Source organism: Tripterygium wilfordii, chromosome 15 (genome assembly GCF_013401445.1).
Source record: "Tripterygium wilfordii isolate XIE 37 chromosome 15, ASM1340144v1, whole genome shotgun sequence".
In the NCBI taxonomy this organism is placed as follows: domain Eukaryota; kingdom Viridiplantae; phylum Streptophyta; class Magnoliopsida; order Celastrales; family Celastraceae; genus Tripterygium; species Tripterygium wilfordii.
This window is the reverse complement of record NC_052246.1, coordinates 6,882,660-6,902,521: the sequence shown is the minus strand read 5'-3', so window position 1 is coordinate 6,902,521 and position 19,862 is coordinate 6,882,660. Positions and strand designations below refer to the sequence as shown.

General features: G+C 34.8%; 1 protein-coding gene across 1 annotated transcript; it reads left to right on the top strand.

Moving 5' to 3' along the window:
- The first annotated feature begins 814 nt into the window (after positions 1 to 814).
- LOC120016328 (embryogenesis-associated protein EMB8) lies at positions 815 to 14,769 on the top strand. Its single transcript, XM_038869049.1, has 14 exons — positions 815 to 1,157; positions 1,347 to 1,436; positions 3,141 to 3,202; positions 5,492 to 5,592; positions 7,187 to 7,276; positions 8,551 to 8,673; positions 9,726 to 9,803; positions 10,012 to 10,097; positions 10,271 to 10,319; positions 12,687 to 12,743; positions 12,851 to 12,981; positions 13,071 to 13,154; positions 13,862 to 13,931; positions 14,148 to 14,769. The coding sequence occupies exons 1-14, from the start codon at positions 916 to 918 to the stop codon at positions 14,565 to 14,567; spliced, it is 1,683 nt and encodes a 560-aa protein (XP_038724977.1). The 5' UTR covers positions 815 to 915; the 3' UTR covers positions 14,568 to 14,769.
- Positions 14,770 to 19,862: the final 5,093 nt, after the last annotated feature.

Below are 19,862 nucleotides of genomic sequence, written 5' to 3'. Positions count from 1 at the left end.
TATATATATATGTATATATATACACAGACAGTGCATATGTGTGTGTATATATATGTGTGTATATATATGTGTATGTGTATATGTGTATATATATATATATATGTATATATGACTTATGAGCTTTTAGAATTTTTTATTTAAAGGGGTAATAGATTGGAGTAAAACTTCTCATTACTTTTTATTACCCAGGTCCCCCACTAGTAAACTTTATGTGTAAAAAATAAGCTTAATTACTAAAATTTATTACAGGAGTAAAAGTTATAATGACATAACAAACACAAGTAAACTTAAAATTTAATTACCCTTATAACTATTACACCCCATTACCCTCGTACCAAACGCACCATAAAAAATAACAAAATATCTACTTTCCATGTCACATGATGATGTGTCTTTGCCACATAGACTGGGATATCTTTGGGATACATTTTGCTGGGATATGTATCACTACTGTTTTTAAAATTTAAATAATTAAACTGAGGTTATTTTAGTCATTTAAAAAATTTAGGGTAAGAATTTATCATTTTTAAAATATTAGTTTAAAGTATATGGATTTTATGGAATAAGATTGTTAACAATGTCCTTATTCAAATAAAGTTCTCCCATAAAAGACTTATATTTAATTTTCCCTTTTATCAATTCTGTTAATTTTGCAACTGCTCTATCTAAGTAAGCTTTAAGTAATCTCATGCAGACCCTATTTTTAATTTATTTCTTAAAATAAGGAAAGAAAATCTGACGCGATGGCCCAATATTCTGGCACAAGTACCCTCCATCGCACGTGTTCGGCGGCGTTTTCTCGATCTGTCGAACGTTTAATTCAACATTACTACAGATAGACCAACCAAACAAACCATTCAAAAAACTTTCTTTGAAATTTCCGATCACGGGATCACTTTCTCTCCCACCACATTCATGGATTCTGATCCTGTAAACGCCTACCACCTCCTTTTCAAATCGCTCTCTCTGATACCATTCTGGCACTACATGTTCGCCTTCGTTATTCTCCTCCTTGTATTTCTCTACAATTTCCTCGAGTTCCATCTCCTTGAGGACCTCTTCACTGGCTTTCGGGGCAGTCCCGTTACATTCACCTACAATTCCGCCTCTCATATCTACCACAATCTGGTTTCCAAGTGCAGGATTCTTAACGGCAGGTACTCGTTATACCTTCTTTGTATTTTGATTTTGAATTCTCTGGCTTTTGTGTTTCGCGGAAAATTTTGTCTGCCTAAATTTCTTGGCCACCAGAGGGATTCGTGGATCTTCGCGGCTATCTCAATTTTCTCGGATAACTATGTTCGTGATGCTTGATTTTGAATTTGATGTTTTGTTGGCTTGTGAAGGTATTTACCGACGCCGTGGCTTTCGAGTTCTCATTTTCAGATTGCTTTCTTGCATTTCTTTGGGAAGCCTCCAGCTGTCAAGTATAGAAGGTGATGTTTGTTATAATGAGACAAACAAGACTAGTTAACAAGTCTTGTTTGTCTCATTATGTTAGAGTATTAAATTTGAATTGATATATTTCGGCCTGTCGGTGTATGTAGTGATCGTTCATAGTGCGTAGTTGTTATAGTATTTATCGTCAGACAATGACTTTGCTGTGTTTGGCTTATTCGCTAGAACAGTAGTTAAACAGAGTTATATTCTCTCCCTCAGTCCCTCTCTTTTTTCTTTTCGTAATTTTCTTTTCTAGAATATGTAAAACTAATTAGTAGAAATACAAAAAAGACTAAGATTAACTACTTCATTGTGTCAGTCATGAGTCATCCGACGTTTCTGAAAGGTAGTTCAATCTAATTTCTGGATGTTCACGTCTTATGGATGTGGAGGAAGAGAGATACATTTTACCCATGTATTCTCAGCTTCCATGTGCTGTTTTGAAAATCTGCAGTGGCAACCAAATGTATACATCCTTTGTTTCTAAATCTATAAGGCAAGGGTGATAATTATATCTAGCAAAGAAATCTCCACTGTAATAGAACCTGTGGAAGTAAGATATAATCTTGTTGTCCTCCCTTCAATATGCCTGAAGTATGTTGATCAAATCCTCTGCCCCGATATTTAATTGGCAGGCATCCTTTCATGCCTTAGTAATGCTACTACCATGTAGTGCTACTTACATCAAACAGGAAAAAATGAAGCAGAATGGAGCTTGACTGTAACACGAGCCAAACCTGATCAGTTTCTAGTGTTCCCCCATAGGAAATGGCCCATCCATATATATATATATGTATTTCCCTTTTTGTATGCAATTTGGTTAAGGAAATGGAATTGCTTTAATTTAGAAAAGAGGATTGCCCTTTTCCATAGGCACAATATTATCGTACTGGAAGCCGACAGTTAATACATCTGTCATTCTTTTCATAGTGAAGAGCAATAGCTATCCAAATTTTTGTAGCATGAACTCTGCTACTTCATTTGTATATTGTCCAGAAAGAGGTGAATCTGCCACTGTATGAAATCTCATGCAGAACTTCCTTATTGAGTAATTAGAATATTGATCTTGGATTGCCTAATGGATATGTTAATTAACATCACTAGGTGACGAAACATGTTCATGATGAATGAAATATTTCTGCTTGCAGAAGCAGCATTGTCATTGGTTGATGTGCTGTTTTTCTACTTGAATGGAATATTTAGAATGCTTTATCTTTTCTTTAGAAACTTGCATTCAGTAATCGCTAAGGCATATGGATCTGTTTCAGATTCAAGTTTGATACGCTAAATATGATTTTATCTTGGATTCGTGCTCTTAAGTTCAAAATTTTCTTACTTCTGCTAATGCATCTATGGCTTCTGGGTTTATTGTAAATGGGTTTATCATAAATGGGTGAATGATGTTATTATCGCATCTCCTATGTTTATGTGTTTATGCCTGTAATTGGTTTCTCTATTTTTCCATATATATATATATGTATATTTTTTTTTCCTATAATTTTGTCTCTCCGCTTTCTTTCATTATTTATTGTTGTTTGTGGTTGTGAGGGCCAGGGTAGAGTGAGGATAGATTGCTGTTTTCTCAAATATTAATACCCCCTACCGCCTGGTGAAAAAATTGACAAATGTTGATTACAGTTTTTCACATTAAATATGTATATATGATTGTTGACTAACAAATCCTTTTGATGCTCTTTCAGAAAAATCTTTCACACTTCTGATGGTGGAACCATTGCTCTGGATTGGCTAACACCTTTTGATGGTTAGTTCAAAGCTTTAAATAGAACATTGCTACTTCATGTGCGCAACACATATGTCTACATTAATATATATAGCAACCGTGTCTATGACTTCTGTAACACCAACCATAATATATTTGATCTTTTTACTCAGTACCATTCACATCACATATACCCTGAGCCTTTGGCATTTCATGGTCATAATCCATTACTTTTTGTAGTATTAGATATAATTGTGGTTCCCACTTCCCAGACTCTCTCTCTCTCTCTCTCTCTTCAGAAATCTGAATTGGTGAGAACTATGCAAGCCAGGATCGAGTGGAATATCCAAGAGAAGGTCCAAAACAACCAAAGCAAGAATAAAAATGGACTTAATAATCTGAGGACCTAATTGATGTAATTTTTATGAATCTTCTAGGTTGTTTTCTCGTCAAACTTGTTTTGAGTCCATTCAGGCTTCATTGATACAACAGGTTGACTGGAACTAACATTTGTTCTCTTCTTTCTTATCGATAATTTATATCTGAGGATTTCTTGCATTAGGATTCACAGCTTTGTCCCATTCTGCATTTGATCTAACCACTGCAGAATATTTCTTACCTTTCCATACTGCCCAATTTCCTTCAACAGAGCTGGGATAACCGAGATGGCCTCCAGTTTATGTCATTGCTAGTGCAAATAGCATCTGGCAATTGGAGTATAGTTATCATTCATGCTTAATTTGTTGCAAAGTTCAGTAAAGGAGTTCTTCTCAAGGATTTCGTGAGAATGACCCCTAGTCTTTGGACTTCTCATACAAAGGTACAACAACCTTTATTCACCAAGTATCTTTTGAAGTGACATTTGATCCCCAAACTCTTTTCTCTCATCAAAGACCAAACAAGAATCTATTTCCAATGTCACTTGATTGTCATGGAATAGTCGCATTGCTTGGCTACATTTCATGCAAGAATGATTCCATCTATATCAGCTCACAAGCAGTGATCCACAAGCTTATATTCTGCTTTTGCGGTCGATGTAACTAGCAATTTCTGTTTCTTACTCCTCTGAGTGATTAGATAATCCCAACAAATGTGAAGCAACATGATGTGGATCTCTTGTCTAGATATTTTCCATCCCAATCAGCATATGAGAAGCCAATTATATTTCATGAGATAAACTTATTAAATAGTAATCCCAAACTCCTAGCCCTTTCTAAGTATCTCACTGCCTGAGACTCAGAAAGAACTTCTCTATGATCAACTCTAGGACTTTCCATGAATTGACAACAGGTCTAACTTCAAAGAGAATAGCTGGTAGATTAGCCTGCTCTTTTTATTTTATGTTAAGGAGTAATATTCTTCTCTTTTTTGACTGTCAACAAGATTAGCCACTTGCTTCGTCCTGGCGAACTTATCTCCTTTAGGAAAGTATATTTCCGTTGAGCAGGAATAAGCCTTTTTTTTGTTCGAATATGAATGCTTAATTTTTGAAATGTCTGATTTGCATTCGAATTAAGATATAAGATTTGCAGCTGTGACCTTGTTTTCATCGATTTATTTACTTTTACCTTTACCAGCTTCTGTTTGGACCTGAGGGCTTCATTATCAACAGGTTGTGATCACTTGTTCCAGAACACTATCATTCTCATCGGACATGTAACAAACACACCACTCACTCGGCATATAAATACATATAATCTTTCCTTTTTGATTTTCATAAAGAGGGTATGCGGGTGCAGCCTAGTATTCTTATTTAGCTCTGGAATATGTAATTCTTCATAATTGGCCCATGTTTATACCTTGGCAGTGTTGGATTTAGTTTTTTCCAAGATGACATGCGCTGATGTTCTAATGGTTCTGACTTGGAAAACTTCTGATCCTCTATAAACATTTTTTTTACGTCATCATATCCTTAAAACAAACTTCCTTGGTAGTTAAATGGGTGAAAAGATGGAATGTGTGTGATTTCTAGTGATATATTTATGTTTTGATAGCTATCTTACGAAAACTTTATTGCATCTGGTTGCTGGATATAAGTGCATCATTCTCGAGTTACTAGAATTTTGTGCATAAATGTTAGTTAATAAACAACATGGTTTTTGTTAACAAGTTCCTAGGGCACTGATTAATGATTCATAATTCTTAACATGAATAACTGGATTTAGAAATAGTTTGTTATTCACATGGCACGGCCTTGTGATTCAGACAAAAAGGTAACTGTTACTTAGAGACATGAGGTATAACCCTGTGAATCTTAAAAACTCTGGTTTATAGTATCCAAGAAATAAAGTAAATCTTTTCTTCACTGATGTTGAATGTATTCTTATACAGTTTCAGGAGATGAAGTTGACATCAATACTGCCATTCCTGGAGATGACACAACTCCAATCGCGATTGTGGTTCCTGGCTTAACTAGTGACTCTTCTTCTAAAGTTAGTTGAATAATTTATTTTCACTCTATCTTATCGTGATTGCCAAGTCTTAAATTTATTTTTGTGCCTTGAGAATATATGCTGTTTCTTGCTAATTTGTTCAATTGACATAAGACTTTAATACTAGCTAAGAAAATACTTTTTATAGGAGCACTCTATCTTGTACACTGATTGAAGGGAGAAGGTAGGTTTTTTGGTATTTTAATAACGTGTACACTTTTTGAGTATCTTGGCTGAGAACTCAATAAACTATTCTCTAGAGTATCTTAGCAGATAATTCACGAAACTATGCTAATGAACTTAAAACGCGGCGCATCAATCCTTGAAAGCTCTTAAGAATCTTGCTACTGTTCATTTGGAGCAGAGGTTCCTAACATGATATTTTGACCCCTAAAACAATAAAATTTTGCATTGGAGTTTTATTTGAATGTTGCACCTCAGTATTTTCAGTTTCAATGGTAAGGATTTGTAAGTCTTTCGGAATTATAGGTCTATTAACATAGTACACAACCTTAATCATCATCTTGTACATTATTAAAAAGGTACTTTTAGATCTGGAGGAAGGTAGATTAAAATGCCTTGGTAAATGGGTATATATGGTTTCGGAACATTTTTATTTTTATTTTTCATTTCTTCAACCTTATAAGTTTATTCTTTTCCCTTAAAATCCAGAAGAACTTCGGTTGAGGAATTCATGTGTCTGAGCAGTTGGTTGTTATGAGTACTTTTAGTAATCTTGTTGTGCCTTGGATTGCGTATGGTAAACCATGCAGGCGAGTGAAAGATTGTTGGATGAGGAGATTGGGTGTGCATGCCAATTAATGCTTCTCAAGTATTAGCAGTAGTGTATTGTGATTCAATTTTAATCATTTATTGATGAATGGGATGTTTGGTTGAGTATGTAAATTTGTTGCCACTTGCCACATTCTTTGAAAAATTATGTATTAAAAACCTGAATCTGTAGGATCCCCTTGTTCAAGGCATGTCAAAGTTATTGAGACTGCAAAATTTGAATAAGTAGAATGAGCTTTGGTCTTTCACGGGGGAAGTTGTGATGGGAATTGTGTAGTAAGTAGTAACTCTAGCTGACACAAGAATGAAGATTCTTACTCCTTGAGGTTTTCAATACTTTGACTTTTAAGTCTTCCCTAAGTTTAGACTGGAGTGGAAATGACAATGTAAATTGCTGGTCGACACGTGTTTTGTGGCTCACATGTTTCTTATGAGTTTTCCCACAGGTTTGTGACTACAGTAATATGGTTCCAAGATGACAAAGTTCCTGTAACTAAAGTTGTTTCTTTGATTTTACGTAATTATAGGAGCTAGGGAGTGTTTTGGCATTCCAGATACCACAAATAAATCAACTCATAACATTCGTCTTGTTTTCTTCTTGGAACTTAAAAACTCATCTGAAATGCTGCAGTGCCAACCCTAATTCCAAATTGTAAAGGATTAAGTTCCTTTTAAATTAAGAACTTCAATTTTACTTGCGTTTCTGGTGAACAGCTTATCTTACATTGTAATGAACTTTTTACTTACACGAGGGTTTCCTAATAACGTTTCGTTTTTCTATCTATTACTATTTGATTTTCAGTATCTAACGCATCTTGCCTTCAAGTTGGCAAAAAGTGGATGGAATGTTGTTATCACCAATCATAGGGGATTGGGTGGCGTTTCTATCACTGTAAGTTCTCTGCATTAATATGTATTATTTAAACAATATGAAATTTTGTAGAGTGTAGTGTTTTCACAATACGAAATTGCATCTCTTCTTGCTGCTGAAATGTATGCAAAAGTAACAAATTGTGGCCTCACGTTGATGTCTCTGAATATAATGCTGTGAAGTATCTTTTATTCTTTAACTTACTATGACTTTGTTGGCAAGATAGATAAATGATTTGGACTTTAGTGTTGTACAACAGTACAAGGATTAAATTTTCATTTTTAACTGAATAACTTTTGCATTGATATCTATCATTGCAATATCATAGTGGTTTTGGCCTTGATCTCATTTAGTTTTCAACTCATACCATAAGTGAAAGCAACTGGTGGAAGTTTTAATGATGGAATGTAGCTAGTCCTAGATATCACTTCGAAGATTATTGCAAGAAATTAGATTTTTATAAGCATATATAGGAGCCACACATGACGGACATTGCAATTTATGCTGAAAATTCCTTGATCAAAGGGTAAAAAATACATACTACATTACTACTCAAACAGTGAAAGAAATTTTCCCTATGCTAGACCAACATTATGTGTTAAGCTAGTCTTGCACGGTAATTGACTCGTTGCTTGCTCCATGTGCTGGCATCAAGTCCCTATTTTGGTATAAGCAACATTTATTTTTCTGTTACATGTGCCCATGGTGGCTGAATATGAAATGATACTTTTTAAGTGTGCCTAGTACATTAATGCACATTTTAGAAATTAAACAACAAAAAAACTAGCAGAATATTTCTAATTTCAATGGGTAAATGAAGCAATTTATTGTGCAACTGTGGTTCGATCATATGTTACTGATTTTAAAGCGTGAAGCTGCATGCATAATAGCACGTGGTACTAACTAACATCAATACCATTAGACACAGAAGAAATCTGGTATTAGATATAGTAACTTAGGTGGTGTGTTCGGTTAACATTGGCTTATTCTACATGATTAGTTTTTAGCTGCAATTACATTGAATTTCTTTTTAAATGTTTTTCTTAAAAATCTGAACTCTACTCTGAACAAAAGAAAAACCTGCAGAATTTACCGCTTTCATCTTCGTAGTTTGAGTTGTTCATACGAATACTCTTTTATTGTGTAATGTCATTTTAAATTACCCCTGATAGATATTATTAGACGCTCTTCCAGATGTCATTCTGGAATCTTCAGCAGCTTCTTGGTTCGGAATTATGCGGTGCTAGTCTTTCATACTGGTATCATTCATCTATTTATTTGAAAAAATTTTGCAGTCAGATTGCTTTTACAATGCTGGATGGACAGAAGATCTACGAGCAGTCATTGATTTTCTTCACCAAGAATACCACAGAGCTCCTTTATTTGCTATTGGAACTAGCATTGGTGCCAACATTCTGGTGTGTTCATTTGGATTCTTTTTACATGTATTTAATTTTTGTTGTGGATAAATTTTCATAAAATGTGCGTTACATGTCCTACATGTTCAGTGTTATGGTTGGTCATTATTTAAACCTGAATCTGTGATTTTCTGCTCTCACTTTTTTGGGATGTTTTTTCTGATGTGATCTTCCCATTGGTAGTCTCTGTTGAAGAGTCAAGGTATATGTGAGGTTTCTGTGGGAAATAGTTCCCTTTTTCTACTTTTGGTATTCTTTTCATGCCTCGTGAGTGATTTTGATGGAAACATTTGTTGGGATGGTATGAAACAACTATTCACTCGGGGCAGGGCCTTTTTCACCTACTTTAGATAAGTTGTTTAAGAGAAGTTGTTCCTAATTGAGTTAAAGTTGTGGCCTTTGGATGGCAGTTGACTTTGGGTTTTCTCAGAGAAATTTTGTATTTGTCTCCCTTTTACACCCCCCTTCTATGAGGCAGAGAGAAATTAGTATTTATTTTGGAAATTTCTCTTTTGATGCTCTAAAGCTGAAGTTGACACCCATGCTCCAGCTTGCTTCTTGGGTCCTTCTGATTCTGGAAGAAAACACTAGGCCATCTTCTTAGTACAATAAAGAAAACTGTACTATTGGACTTGAATGAATTTACCAATCAGCCAACTTACCACTGTCTTGCTTCAGAGTAGATCTATCTGCTCAGTTATACTTTTGCTTCTACCTTAGATTTATCAGCTACATTGTTTAAGGCATTGGCGACATATTCAGGTCCCAATATAGATGCCAATACGATTATATGAGTTATTTTGCTTTGAAATTTTGGCTGTTTATTTCTCTACTTCTTTGCCGATCTAAACCTTACATTGGTTTGCTTCTGGTAGTAGATAATTTGTTTTATCATGCCAGTCCTTATAGGAGTGTGTATATCTATATCTATATATGCATGTATATATTACTATGTTGGTTTGCAAAACCATTTTTATAATTGTGCTTGTGGATACCAACCTATGGAAATTTCTTATCTTTATCTCATAGCTGAATGTGAATTGATTTTTGAGGTAAAATATCTTGGGGAGGACAAAGAGAATGTTCCTGTCTCTGGTGCTGTAGCTATTTGCAATCCATGGGACCTTTTGGTTAGTGCTTTATTTTCTCTCTAACTTGTCCACAATACTTTCTATATCTACCTGATACTTTCCTCGTATCATGTTAAATATTGTAGTTGTATTCAAGGTTACTTTGTCATTTTCCATGGAAGAAAATATTGTAGTTTGACACATTTTTTAGTGCTTGTCAATTATCAAGTGATTAAGGGTTCTGTTCTTTTTTTTTCCTCTTTTGCAGATTGGTGACAGATTTATATGCCGCAAGTTGTTGCAGAAGTTCTATGATCGAGCTCTTGCATTTGGTCTTCAAGGTTACGCAAAATTGTATGTTTTTCTCCCTTCTTTGCTGGCCCAAATGAACCTCAATAGGTTTTGGTCTTTAAATCTGTGTCATTACATATGCTACATTAATTTATTTATTTTTATTCTCTTCTCCCGGCCATTCTTCCTCTTTTCTACCCAGTTTCATATGATAATACCCTAGAAGTTTATTGCAGACATGAGCCTCAGTATTCACGGCTTGCTAACTGGGAAGGTATTATCAAGGTCAGTTTATTTTCAGACTTCAATATTCTGTGTAGGGGAATGCATCATTCATATGAGGACACCTTTTTTTAGAACTTCTATTGCTACAGATGTAGTTTTTTTTATTGATGTATGCATTTGACTTTTTATTTTCAGTGTTTTAAGTTCTGTGGAGTTCTGTGTTAGCCTGTTAGGCTTACTTCAAGCGTATCTTTATTTGTTTAGTATTTACATTTACCAAAATAACATCTTTCTCAGTTGTTCAGTTGATATGTTAACCTTTCAAATCTATAGGGAATGCATAATAGTTCAGCAACAGATTAATACGAAGTCATGGGAATTCCAGGAAAATTATGCAGTTGTTTATGCAGACCATGGCTATGTTTAGGGTTTAGACCAGGGCTATGTTTTAGATTCAGTATTGTGAATTTCCTCCTTTGGGTATTCAAAACAGTTCACTGGTAACATACATGAGGAGAAAGGAAATAGAAAAAGCAGTAGTTCATTTTCTAATTCAATCATCAATTAAGTATTTCAAGTTAAAGGATGTTCTTGGGAAACACACGTCCTGAACTACAGTCATACTCTTCAAGTAATTTGCAATTGTGGATTCCAAAACAAGATAAATAAATTCTTTGGACAACCCTTACGAAATTGTAATTGGCATGGAACTAGTGAAATTGGATGTTTTATTGTTACTGGTTTTATACTCCAGATTATAAGGTAATAACATCTCCCATACTTGTTTGCAATTGCAAGGATCTCTAAGACAATGATCTCTAAAAGTTTGTAGGATTCAAATTGGAACTCTAATTCACAAGCATTTGTGAAAGGAATTTTTCCACAAAAAATTGTCATTTTCTTTAGTTAGCCTGTTAAGCATGAATTTTTTACTGTTTGGTACCTGTTGAGGCTTTTTCTCTTGTAATATGATCAGGTGTACTGCATGGCTTCACAGGAACCAGTTAATACCTTTTCTTTGGTTCATGCTTCTCTCTGAAAGGACTAATCATTCTTTAGTTGAGTCAGTATGTAGCCTTTTGGAATTTGGGGGATGATTTAGTCCAGTAGCTGGAGCACTTTCACACACACAGTACCACAGTAGAAAAAAGAACATGACAAGAAATACAGAGAGAAAAGAATTGGAGTGCTCTTATATGGACGAGGAATCCCGGTAATAAAAATCTGTTTACTTAATGAAAGCAATTGTTCCCATCAGATATTTAAGTGCAATCATATAGGCTTAGAAGTCAAAGACCAGTCAGAAATCTAGAAACCAAACACGGTCCTAAATACCAATTTGACTTATTCTTTATTGTCTCAAAATTTGTAATTAGTTTTGCATAATGGTCTTTGGGTAAACTGAGGCATGTTTTATAACTGCAGAAGGCTATCTTTTATTTCTGTGAGGCCATACTCACTTTTTGAAGCTCGCACATACTCTGGGCAGTTTTTCGGTTGCACTTGCAGCAGTCCCACCTGAAAAGGTGCAGGAAAAGCCAGATTAGATGAACTTTACTTATGCTTCTTTTTTTTGTTCCATTCCATCTCCCTGGTTATTTTTCATCTTCTTTCTTTTTCCTGTATCTTGAAAAATGAAAATTGTTAATTTCTGGAAACTACAATGATATCCAGAATTCAGTATGTAGTAATTAGTATATAATGAGCTGATTGAATTTGAGAAATTCAATATGGTGACATCAATTGACTCATGGATGAGATTCAAGTCAGTATACATTCAGAATTATAGTGAAGCAAGTTATGCTCGAAACTAAATTGGCACTGTTCCTTGGAAGTTAAAATTTGAAGTATCCTGAACTTTAAGGGTGTCTTTCCATGGTATCGGAGTCAGAGGTCTTGGGTTCAAACCTTAACTTCCTCAATTTAAAATCTCATTTGTTATTCCCCCAATTGTCGGCCTTTGTGTGTGTTTGTTGTTGCCCCAAGTGAGGGCCTATGAGAGTGGCCCCAATGTTGGGCCTCGTTTGTTGTGCATGTATTGGGCTGTCTGATTGTCCAGCCCACACGTGAGGGGGTTTGTTAGAATATGGTATAAATGATGTGAAATGCCCCAAACCAACAATTTAATTTATTGGGTTGCATGACAAAGTAACTAATCTTAACACTTTCAACTAAATGTAGATTCTAGACTTCAATTTCCTTAGCGGGAGGAACAAGTATGGTTAAAGTATTTGGCATTCGGATATGTACCTTGCATGCTCTGTTACATGTTTTGTTTAAGCGACACTCTCAGTTAGCTACATTGTATATTTATGACTTACTTTCTTGAAAACAAAAATTTCACATTTTGTCTGCCTTTGTTAAGAATTTTATCCATTTCTCCTGCGACTGATGCTATTTGTTTTATCATCCTCTTGTGCTTCAAAGTCACGTTCCATAAGAGATTTTGACAATTATGCTACCTGCCTTGTTGCGAAATATGAGGTACTAATATCAGTTGTTAAGCCTTTAAGTTGCTTTTCTACTTCCTCTATATTCTGGATATGGTATCCTGAATTGCTGAAACCTGAAACTATCAATTATTTATTTAGACGGTAGATACATACTACAGGCGCTGTAGCAGTTCATATTATGTGACAAACGTGTCAGTGCCACTACTCTGTATAAGTGCCCTGGACGATCCAGTCTGTACAAAGGAAGCCATTCCTTGGGATGAATGCAGGTAGAGCTCCTATTATAATGCCATTGACTGTGTTCTATGATTATTTATATCTTAAGATCTTATATTTAATTCTGTTTTCCTTTTTGTAGGGCAAACAGAAATGTTGTATTGGCCACAACACGACATGGAGGACATCTAGCATTCTTTGAGGGAATAACTGCTGCTGGCATTTGGTATTTCATTTCTTCCACGTTTAGTTTCTTGAATTCTATGAATAATTTCATTAGTTTCAAAATGCTGAACCTTTTATTTGCCTGTTACAATTTATGTATCTTGTCTGTTAGATTAGCTACAAAATGTCATGTTTTTCCAGATTTTGATCACTTTGTCGAATTTCCATTCTAGTTTTTATCCATCTGTTTTGCCTAGTTCGGGTCACATCGATATACGTAGAAGCTAGTTGACCCCTTAAATTGCAATTTAGGCTCCATTTGTTTAGGGAGGAATCATGCTATAGTAAAATTCTTGATTTTTCATTGTTTGATAGAATGAAAGAGGTGGCAAAAAAAAAAATTTAAGATAAAAAAGTAAAGAAAATAATAGCCTATTCCAAAAAGCTGTTTTCTTTTCCATGGGCAAGCAATTTTCCATGAAACAAATGGTGCCTGCTTTCTTTTGGGGCAAGATTTAATTGAAAGCACATTATCATGTTCTTTATATGTATGTCAATATCTTTGTTAACTTGTATATTGTAGAGTATAAATAAATTTATTTTTTCTCCATATACTCGAGTTTTGTGCATGATAAAATTTATGTAAAAGCCTAAAAGTACCTCTCTGAATGTAATTTGTAGTGGGTTTCTTAACACTATGTGTGACCATATTGAAGCGTCGTTTCTTATGTACACCTTTTCTTTCTCTCCATATTTCTTTGTTTGCAGGTGGGTAAGGGCTGTTGATGAGTTTCTTGGTGTCCTTCGCTCTAGTCCATATATGCATGTACAAAAAAAGGTGCATTCATATTGGTCACTCTTAGTTTACTTGTTGAACAGATGTTACTGCATTAATCAGGATACAAAAATTATATATAACCTTGATTTTGGGGTCTTAAAATCAGGACCGCAATAATCTCGATTCTTGGGGATATATTGGATTTAAGTTTTTTAGTCTTCATTCTTGTAATGCAATTCATTGGCCATTTCTGCCAGCTGATATTGTATATTACAGATAAAGAATACAGGTCCACATTCGTCGTTGGATTGTTCAATTGATCAGGGCCCATATGTACACCTTACAGAGGATGGAATGGTGGCTGCAGCTTGCGATGACCAAACACGAGACGACATGGTTGAAGGCTTTGATGTATTACAGAAGGTTGTTCATCCAGGAACTACTGAAACCCTGTCAAATACAGAAAAAGATGCGAGCCTTACAGAAGCAAAATCCGATGTCACTGGCATCACTCAAGCATCCAAAGAAGCTACAAACACCTCTAGTGGAGTGTCTAATCAAGTGAAAATATGCTTAAATCGCATTGCTAGACAGCATAGAATTTCAATGTGGTTGATTGCATATACTGCCATTTTATCAAGTTGGCCGTTGCTACGCTCTGCCCTTACCATATTCTTTAGGAAGAAGCTGGCTTGATGAGCACTCGATCGTATGTATTGTAGCATGCTACATTATGATATTTATGTATTACACCATCGTATAAATTATACATTTAAGTATACTTACAGATACAGGTGGAGCAACTATTCTGCATTGGCGAAGCAACCATTTATTGAGTTGCATTAATTGTCCTAAAATGCAATTTGATATTTATGGTATTTCTACATTTTCCCCCTAATTTTTGCTGATTTTCTCTTCTTCTTTTTTTGGTGAAAAATGTTTGCTTCCCTCAATTTCTCAAATCTCAAATCTCATTCAACTGATGTGTTGGGGGTAGCAGGGTATGTGGGCTTTATCATTTATGAATATTGGTTTGGGCTTGACAATTTATAAGTGTTAATTAGTGGGTTGGGTTAGACTTAATGATTGGGGGCCTAATTGTTTATGATTGGGGGTCTAATAATGAATTTATTACAAATATATAACATACTTAGTGTAAAAAAAAAATTGATTGGGGGCCCGTGCCCCCAGTGACATGTAAGTAGGTCCGCCTCTAGCTAGTGTGTGTGTTTGTGTGTATATTTATCTTTTAAGAACTTTTACTTGCTTTCAAATAAGGCCGGTCACCGAATATTTTGTGTATTTGATTCAAGTTGTGAGTAAATGTTATTATGTTAAGATAATATGCAACTAAACCTCCTGTAATTAATTGCTTTAGGGTTTACCATACCACACGTCCTAAACCCTAATATGTTTGAGAATTGAGAAATTTTATTTGCACACCACTAAATTTTATTCATTAAATAAGAGCTTTATTGTCAAAAAAATTCATAAACCATGCAAATACCCGAATTAAGGTTTTTATCAAAACCACATCAAACCCTTGAGAACGTATTTGAAAAAACTTCAAGGATGAGCTCTTCAAGAACACCTCATAACCCAACCATGAAAACGCCCAAAAACCTATGGAAACTAAACACTCAAGCACACCCTAAATGTGCTATATGTTTTTATAAACACCCCACGTCACAATAAATATTGTTACATATATTGGTATATATTGAGATACATACCATACAATCTTAATTAAAATGCTATTTATTCGCTTCAAATGTGAATGAACACAATGTTGGACCTATGGTCCTATATGTCTAATTTTGATGATATTAAATCATTTATAAATGATAATGAAACATTAAAGCAATATTTGATTTATATGAATTGAATTTAAATGACTATATATTTTTGAGATAGTGCTGGAAATTAAGTTTTGAAAACAAACATACATGAACTAAGTTAGAGCATTAATTTTCCAATTATCATATCTTAACCAACTTAGGTCGAAATGACTTGAAACTTGAACCACATGCACATGAAGGCTTAATATATGTTCTAGGACTATAATCATGAGAAATTAAGTGCATCACATATATATTTGGTCATATGCTTAAATTCCGCCAAAACTAGGTTTTACCTAATTTTGTGCATATGTGTTCTTTGTGAACGTGGTGAACCAAATGAACTCCGATTTAAATGAAATTTCGTGTGCATCTTAGTTTCATCACTATGAACATATTTGATTTAGTAAAGTTCAAGAGAAAAGGCCATTTACACTGAGTTTGCAAAATGACTTTGAATTTACACTTAAAATTTATCGGTTTCACTATTAGTGATCAAATTGCTTGGTTGAGTGACCAAACGATTTCCGATTGTTATGAAATTTTACATGGACATTCTAATACATATAAAATGATTTATCATGCAGTAATATGAATTTTATGGGTTGTTTTTCTAATATAATTAACCTATGCGCTCTATATGAAGCTCTTTGAGCTTACATGCAATTGGGGAGTTCTACCTCCTATTTCCTTGTAGGTTAATCATCATTGTGGTCTCATATGGCTCAGAATTCAGTATGTTCAAGAGTGGTCGAAGTCCAGTTTCTAAGAATGAGCTTGGAGCTCTAAGAAACTATGAAAAATCCTATATTTGCCAACTTTCCACTAAGGCACTTAATCAAGTTGAATGAATCAAACATTGAGGCTATTGGTTGTGGTCTTCATGGAGATACAACTCTTTTCAATCATATGAGACAAACCTTGTCCTCTCTATCATTAGTGATATATTCTTGTTTGACATTTTCACTCAAGACATGTGCTATCAAGAAAGTTATGTTGGTGCAATCAAACAAGATCCTTGACATTTTCACTCAAGACATGTGCTACCAAGAAAGTTAGGTTGGTGCAATCAAACAAGATCCTTGACATTTTCACTCAAGACATGTGCTACCAAGAAAGTTATGTTGGTGCAATCAAACAAGATCTTTGACATTTTCACTCAAGACATGTGCTACCAAGAAAGTTAGGTTGGTGAATCTAGGTAGTAGACGTAGGAGAAGGGTCTCCGAACTACTATAAATCGCTGTGTTGATTTCTTTGTTTACTTGTTTATATTTACTACTTGTTTCAAACTGCAGGATTTTCAAAACCCTAATCTGTCCGAGATTAGCAGACTGCCTTAAACCTTGGATTTTGATCTGAAATTTTGATATAGTGTTTATTAAGCTGTTGTGACATTGCATATAAAATTTCGTTGCATTTTGACATCATTTGATAGGTAAAATCTGAGTTGAAAAATCTGTGTGCAGTGTGTTGCTTGAAAATCTGTTTTGTGCAATTCTTGATTATTTGATATTTGGTCATTCACTATATTGTATCACATCTTGCATTGGATTGAATATTGATTAGGAAAATCATTAGAGTCCAAATTTGTGTGCTACTTGTTAATTGCCATTAATTTGTTTAAATTGAAAAAGGGATTCCAATTGGAATTTGGGGACACAATTCACCCCCCCCCTCTTGTGTTAAACTCGATCCGTCAATTGGTATCGGAGCAGGTTAGCTAAAACTAGGAGTTATATCCTATTTGGCATATTTATGGCAAATATAAATTCTTATGGTGAGGCCGAAGGCCTATCCATGAATAGACCACCATTTTTCAATGGCTTGCAATACGGTTTTTGGAAAAATAGGATGAAAATTTTTATAAATTCCATTGATTATGATTTGTGGGAAGTTGTAGAGAATGGTCCTTATGTTCCTAGAAAACTTTTGGGTGATGAGATGGTAGATAAGGAAAAGAGTGAGTTTACTAAGGAAGATAAGAGATTACTTAGCCTAAATAATAAGGCAATCAACACTTTGCACATTGCACTTATTAGGAGTGAATTTGATTACATAGCTCAATGTAAGAGTGCAAAGGAGATATGGGATATGTTAGAGTTGAAGCATGAAGGAACAAGTCAAGTGAAGGACTCTAAGATAAACATGCTAGTCACCGAGTTTGAGACCTTTAGAATGAAGAAGGGTGAGAGCATTAGGGAGATGTTTTCTAGACTTACTTGCATATGTAATGAATTAGAAGCTTTGAACAAACCATATGAGGAAGTTGATAAGGTCCAAAAGATCCTTAGGAGTTTACCTAGGATTTGGAAAGATAAGGTAGTAGCCATTAAAGAGGCTAAAGACCTTAGGAAGCTTAAGATAGAGGAATTAATAGGAAGTCTAATGACACATGAGTTGGAGATGTCAAGATTAGATGAGGAAGATGCACCACCTAAGAAAAATGGCTTAGCTCTTAGGATCAATAGTGACACTAGTTCGGATTCTAGTGATGATGATAGTGAAATAGGGGCAGCCCTATTAGCTAAGCATTTCAAGAAGTTCTTGAAGATGAACAAACGTGGAGGATTCAAGAATAGAAAGGCTTTTAAAGAAAAGAGAGAGGAGAAAGAGAAAGAAAAGAGTACTTGCTTTAAGTGTGGCAAAGTAGGGCATTTTATGGCCGATTGCCCTAAGCTTCAAAAGAAGAAGCATAAGGAATATAGAGAGAAAGAGAAGAAGAAGGACAAAGGGAAGAAGGAGAAGAAGGCATTCAAGGCCACTTGGGATGATTCATCATCATCATCTTCAAGTGATAGTGAAGAGGAACTCCAAGCCAACTTGTGTCTCATGGCAAATAAGGAAGAGGAAGTGTCCTCATCAAATTCGGATGAGATGGTAACATCTTCTAAACCTTCTTATGATGAGCTCTCTTGTGTTTATGATGAACTTTATATTGCTTATGAGAAATTGATGCATAAACACAAGCATGCTAAGAAAGAAGTTAGTAGACTTTCTAAAGTAGAAAAAATGCATCTAAATGAGTGTTGTGATTTGAAATCTAAATATGATGATGTATGTTTTTCACTTGATGCATTAGTTCAAGAAAATGAGGATTTAAAAAATCAATTGAAAACATGTGTTAATTCTAGTAACATTGCATCATCTAGCAATTCACATGACTTAGATACTTTGCATGCTAGGATTCATGAGCTAGAAGGTGAGTTGGATACATGGGATGATCATGAGTGCATTATTATGCCTAACTCTTCTTCTCTACAAAAAGAGCTTGATATGGCCAATGAGAAATACAATATGCTTGAAAAACAATTTTCAAAATTTTCTATGAGTTCTTCTAAATTGGATGAACTTCTTGCATCTCAAAGACATTATCTTGACAAGAGTGGATTAGGATATGATCCTATGAAACTTAAGGACACCCTAGAGGCTAAGGAGGTCACGGTCAATGTGAACAAAAATGGTACCTACCCCAAGGGTAAGGCTAATGTTCCTAAGGGAACTACACCTAGGAAGAGAAAAATTTATGTGAAGAAGGTTTGGGTGCCTAAAGGGTTGAATGACTTTGAAAAGAAAGCATATGTGATGAGAACTTTCAAAATTGATGCATATGCCTTTATTGCTACTAACCCCAAAGGATCCAAAGTTTGGATACCTAAGGTATATTAAACATGTGTTTATCTAGGTGTGCTTAAAATCCAAATCCGAATCATGCAAATGGTATTTGGATAGTGGTTGTTCTAGACACATGACGGGAGATGCTTCATTATTCACATCCTTTGAAGCAAATAAGAATGGAGGATTTGTGACCTTTGGAGACAAGGTCAAAGGTAAGATCCTAGGCTTGGGATCCATAGGTAACTCTTCTTTCTCCCTTAGTGAAGTAAGATTGGTTGAAAATTTATCTTTTAATTTATTGAGTGTTAGAGCATCCACAGCAGATTACCTAAACATGGGTCTGTCTGTAAAATAGGGAAGAGATTTAGAAAATTTGTCAAAAAATGGTCCTGCATCAGATTCCCTAAACTTCCCCTATTATAAAGACTTGCTACAGGGATTCCCTACATCTAGGGAATCACTGTAGCAATCTGTAAGGTTAAAATAATATTGTTTAATCCTTTTATCAATAAACTTGAATAAACAATACCTGCTC

Bases quoted from the DNA above. Each gene is read 5' to 3' on its own strand.
- LOC120016328 (XM_038869049.1), top strand. From the start codon at position 916: ATGGATTCTGATCCTGTAAACGCCTACCACCTCCTTTTCAAATCGCTC. The intron at 5,593-7,186 runs GTTAGTTGAATA...TTTGATTTTCAG, and splicing joins CTAGTGACTCTTCTTCTAAA to TATCTAACGCATCTTGCCTT. The intron at 13,155-13,861 runs GTATTTCATTTC...CTTTGTTTGCAG, and splicing joins ATAACTGCTGCTGGCATTTG to GTGGGTAAGGGCTGTTGATG.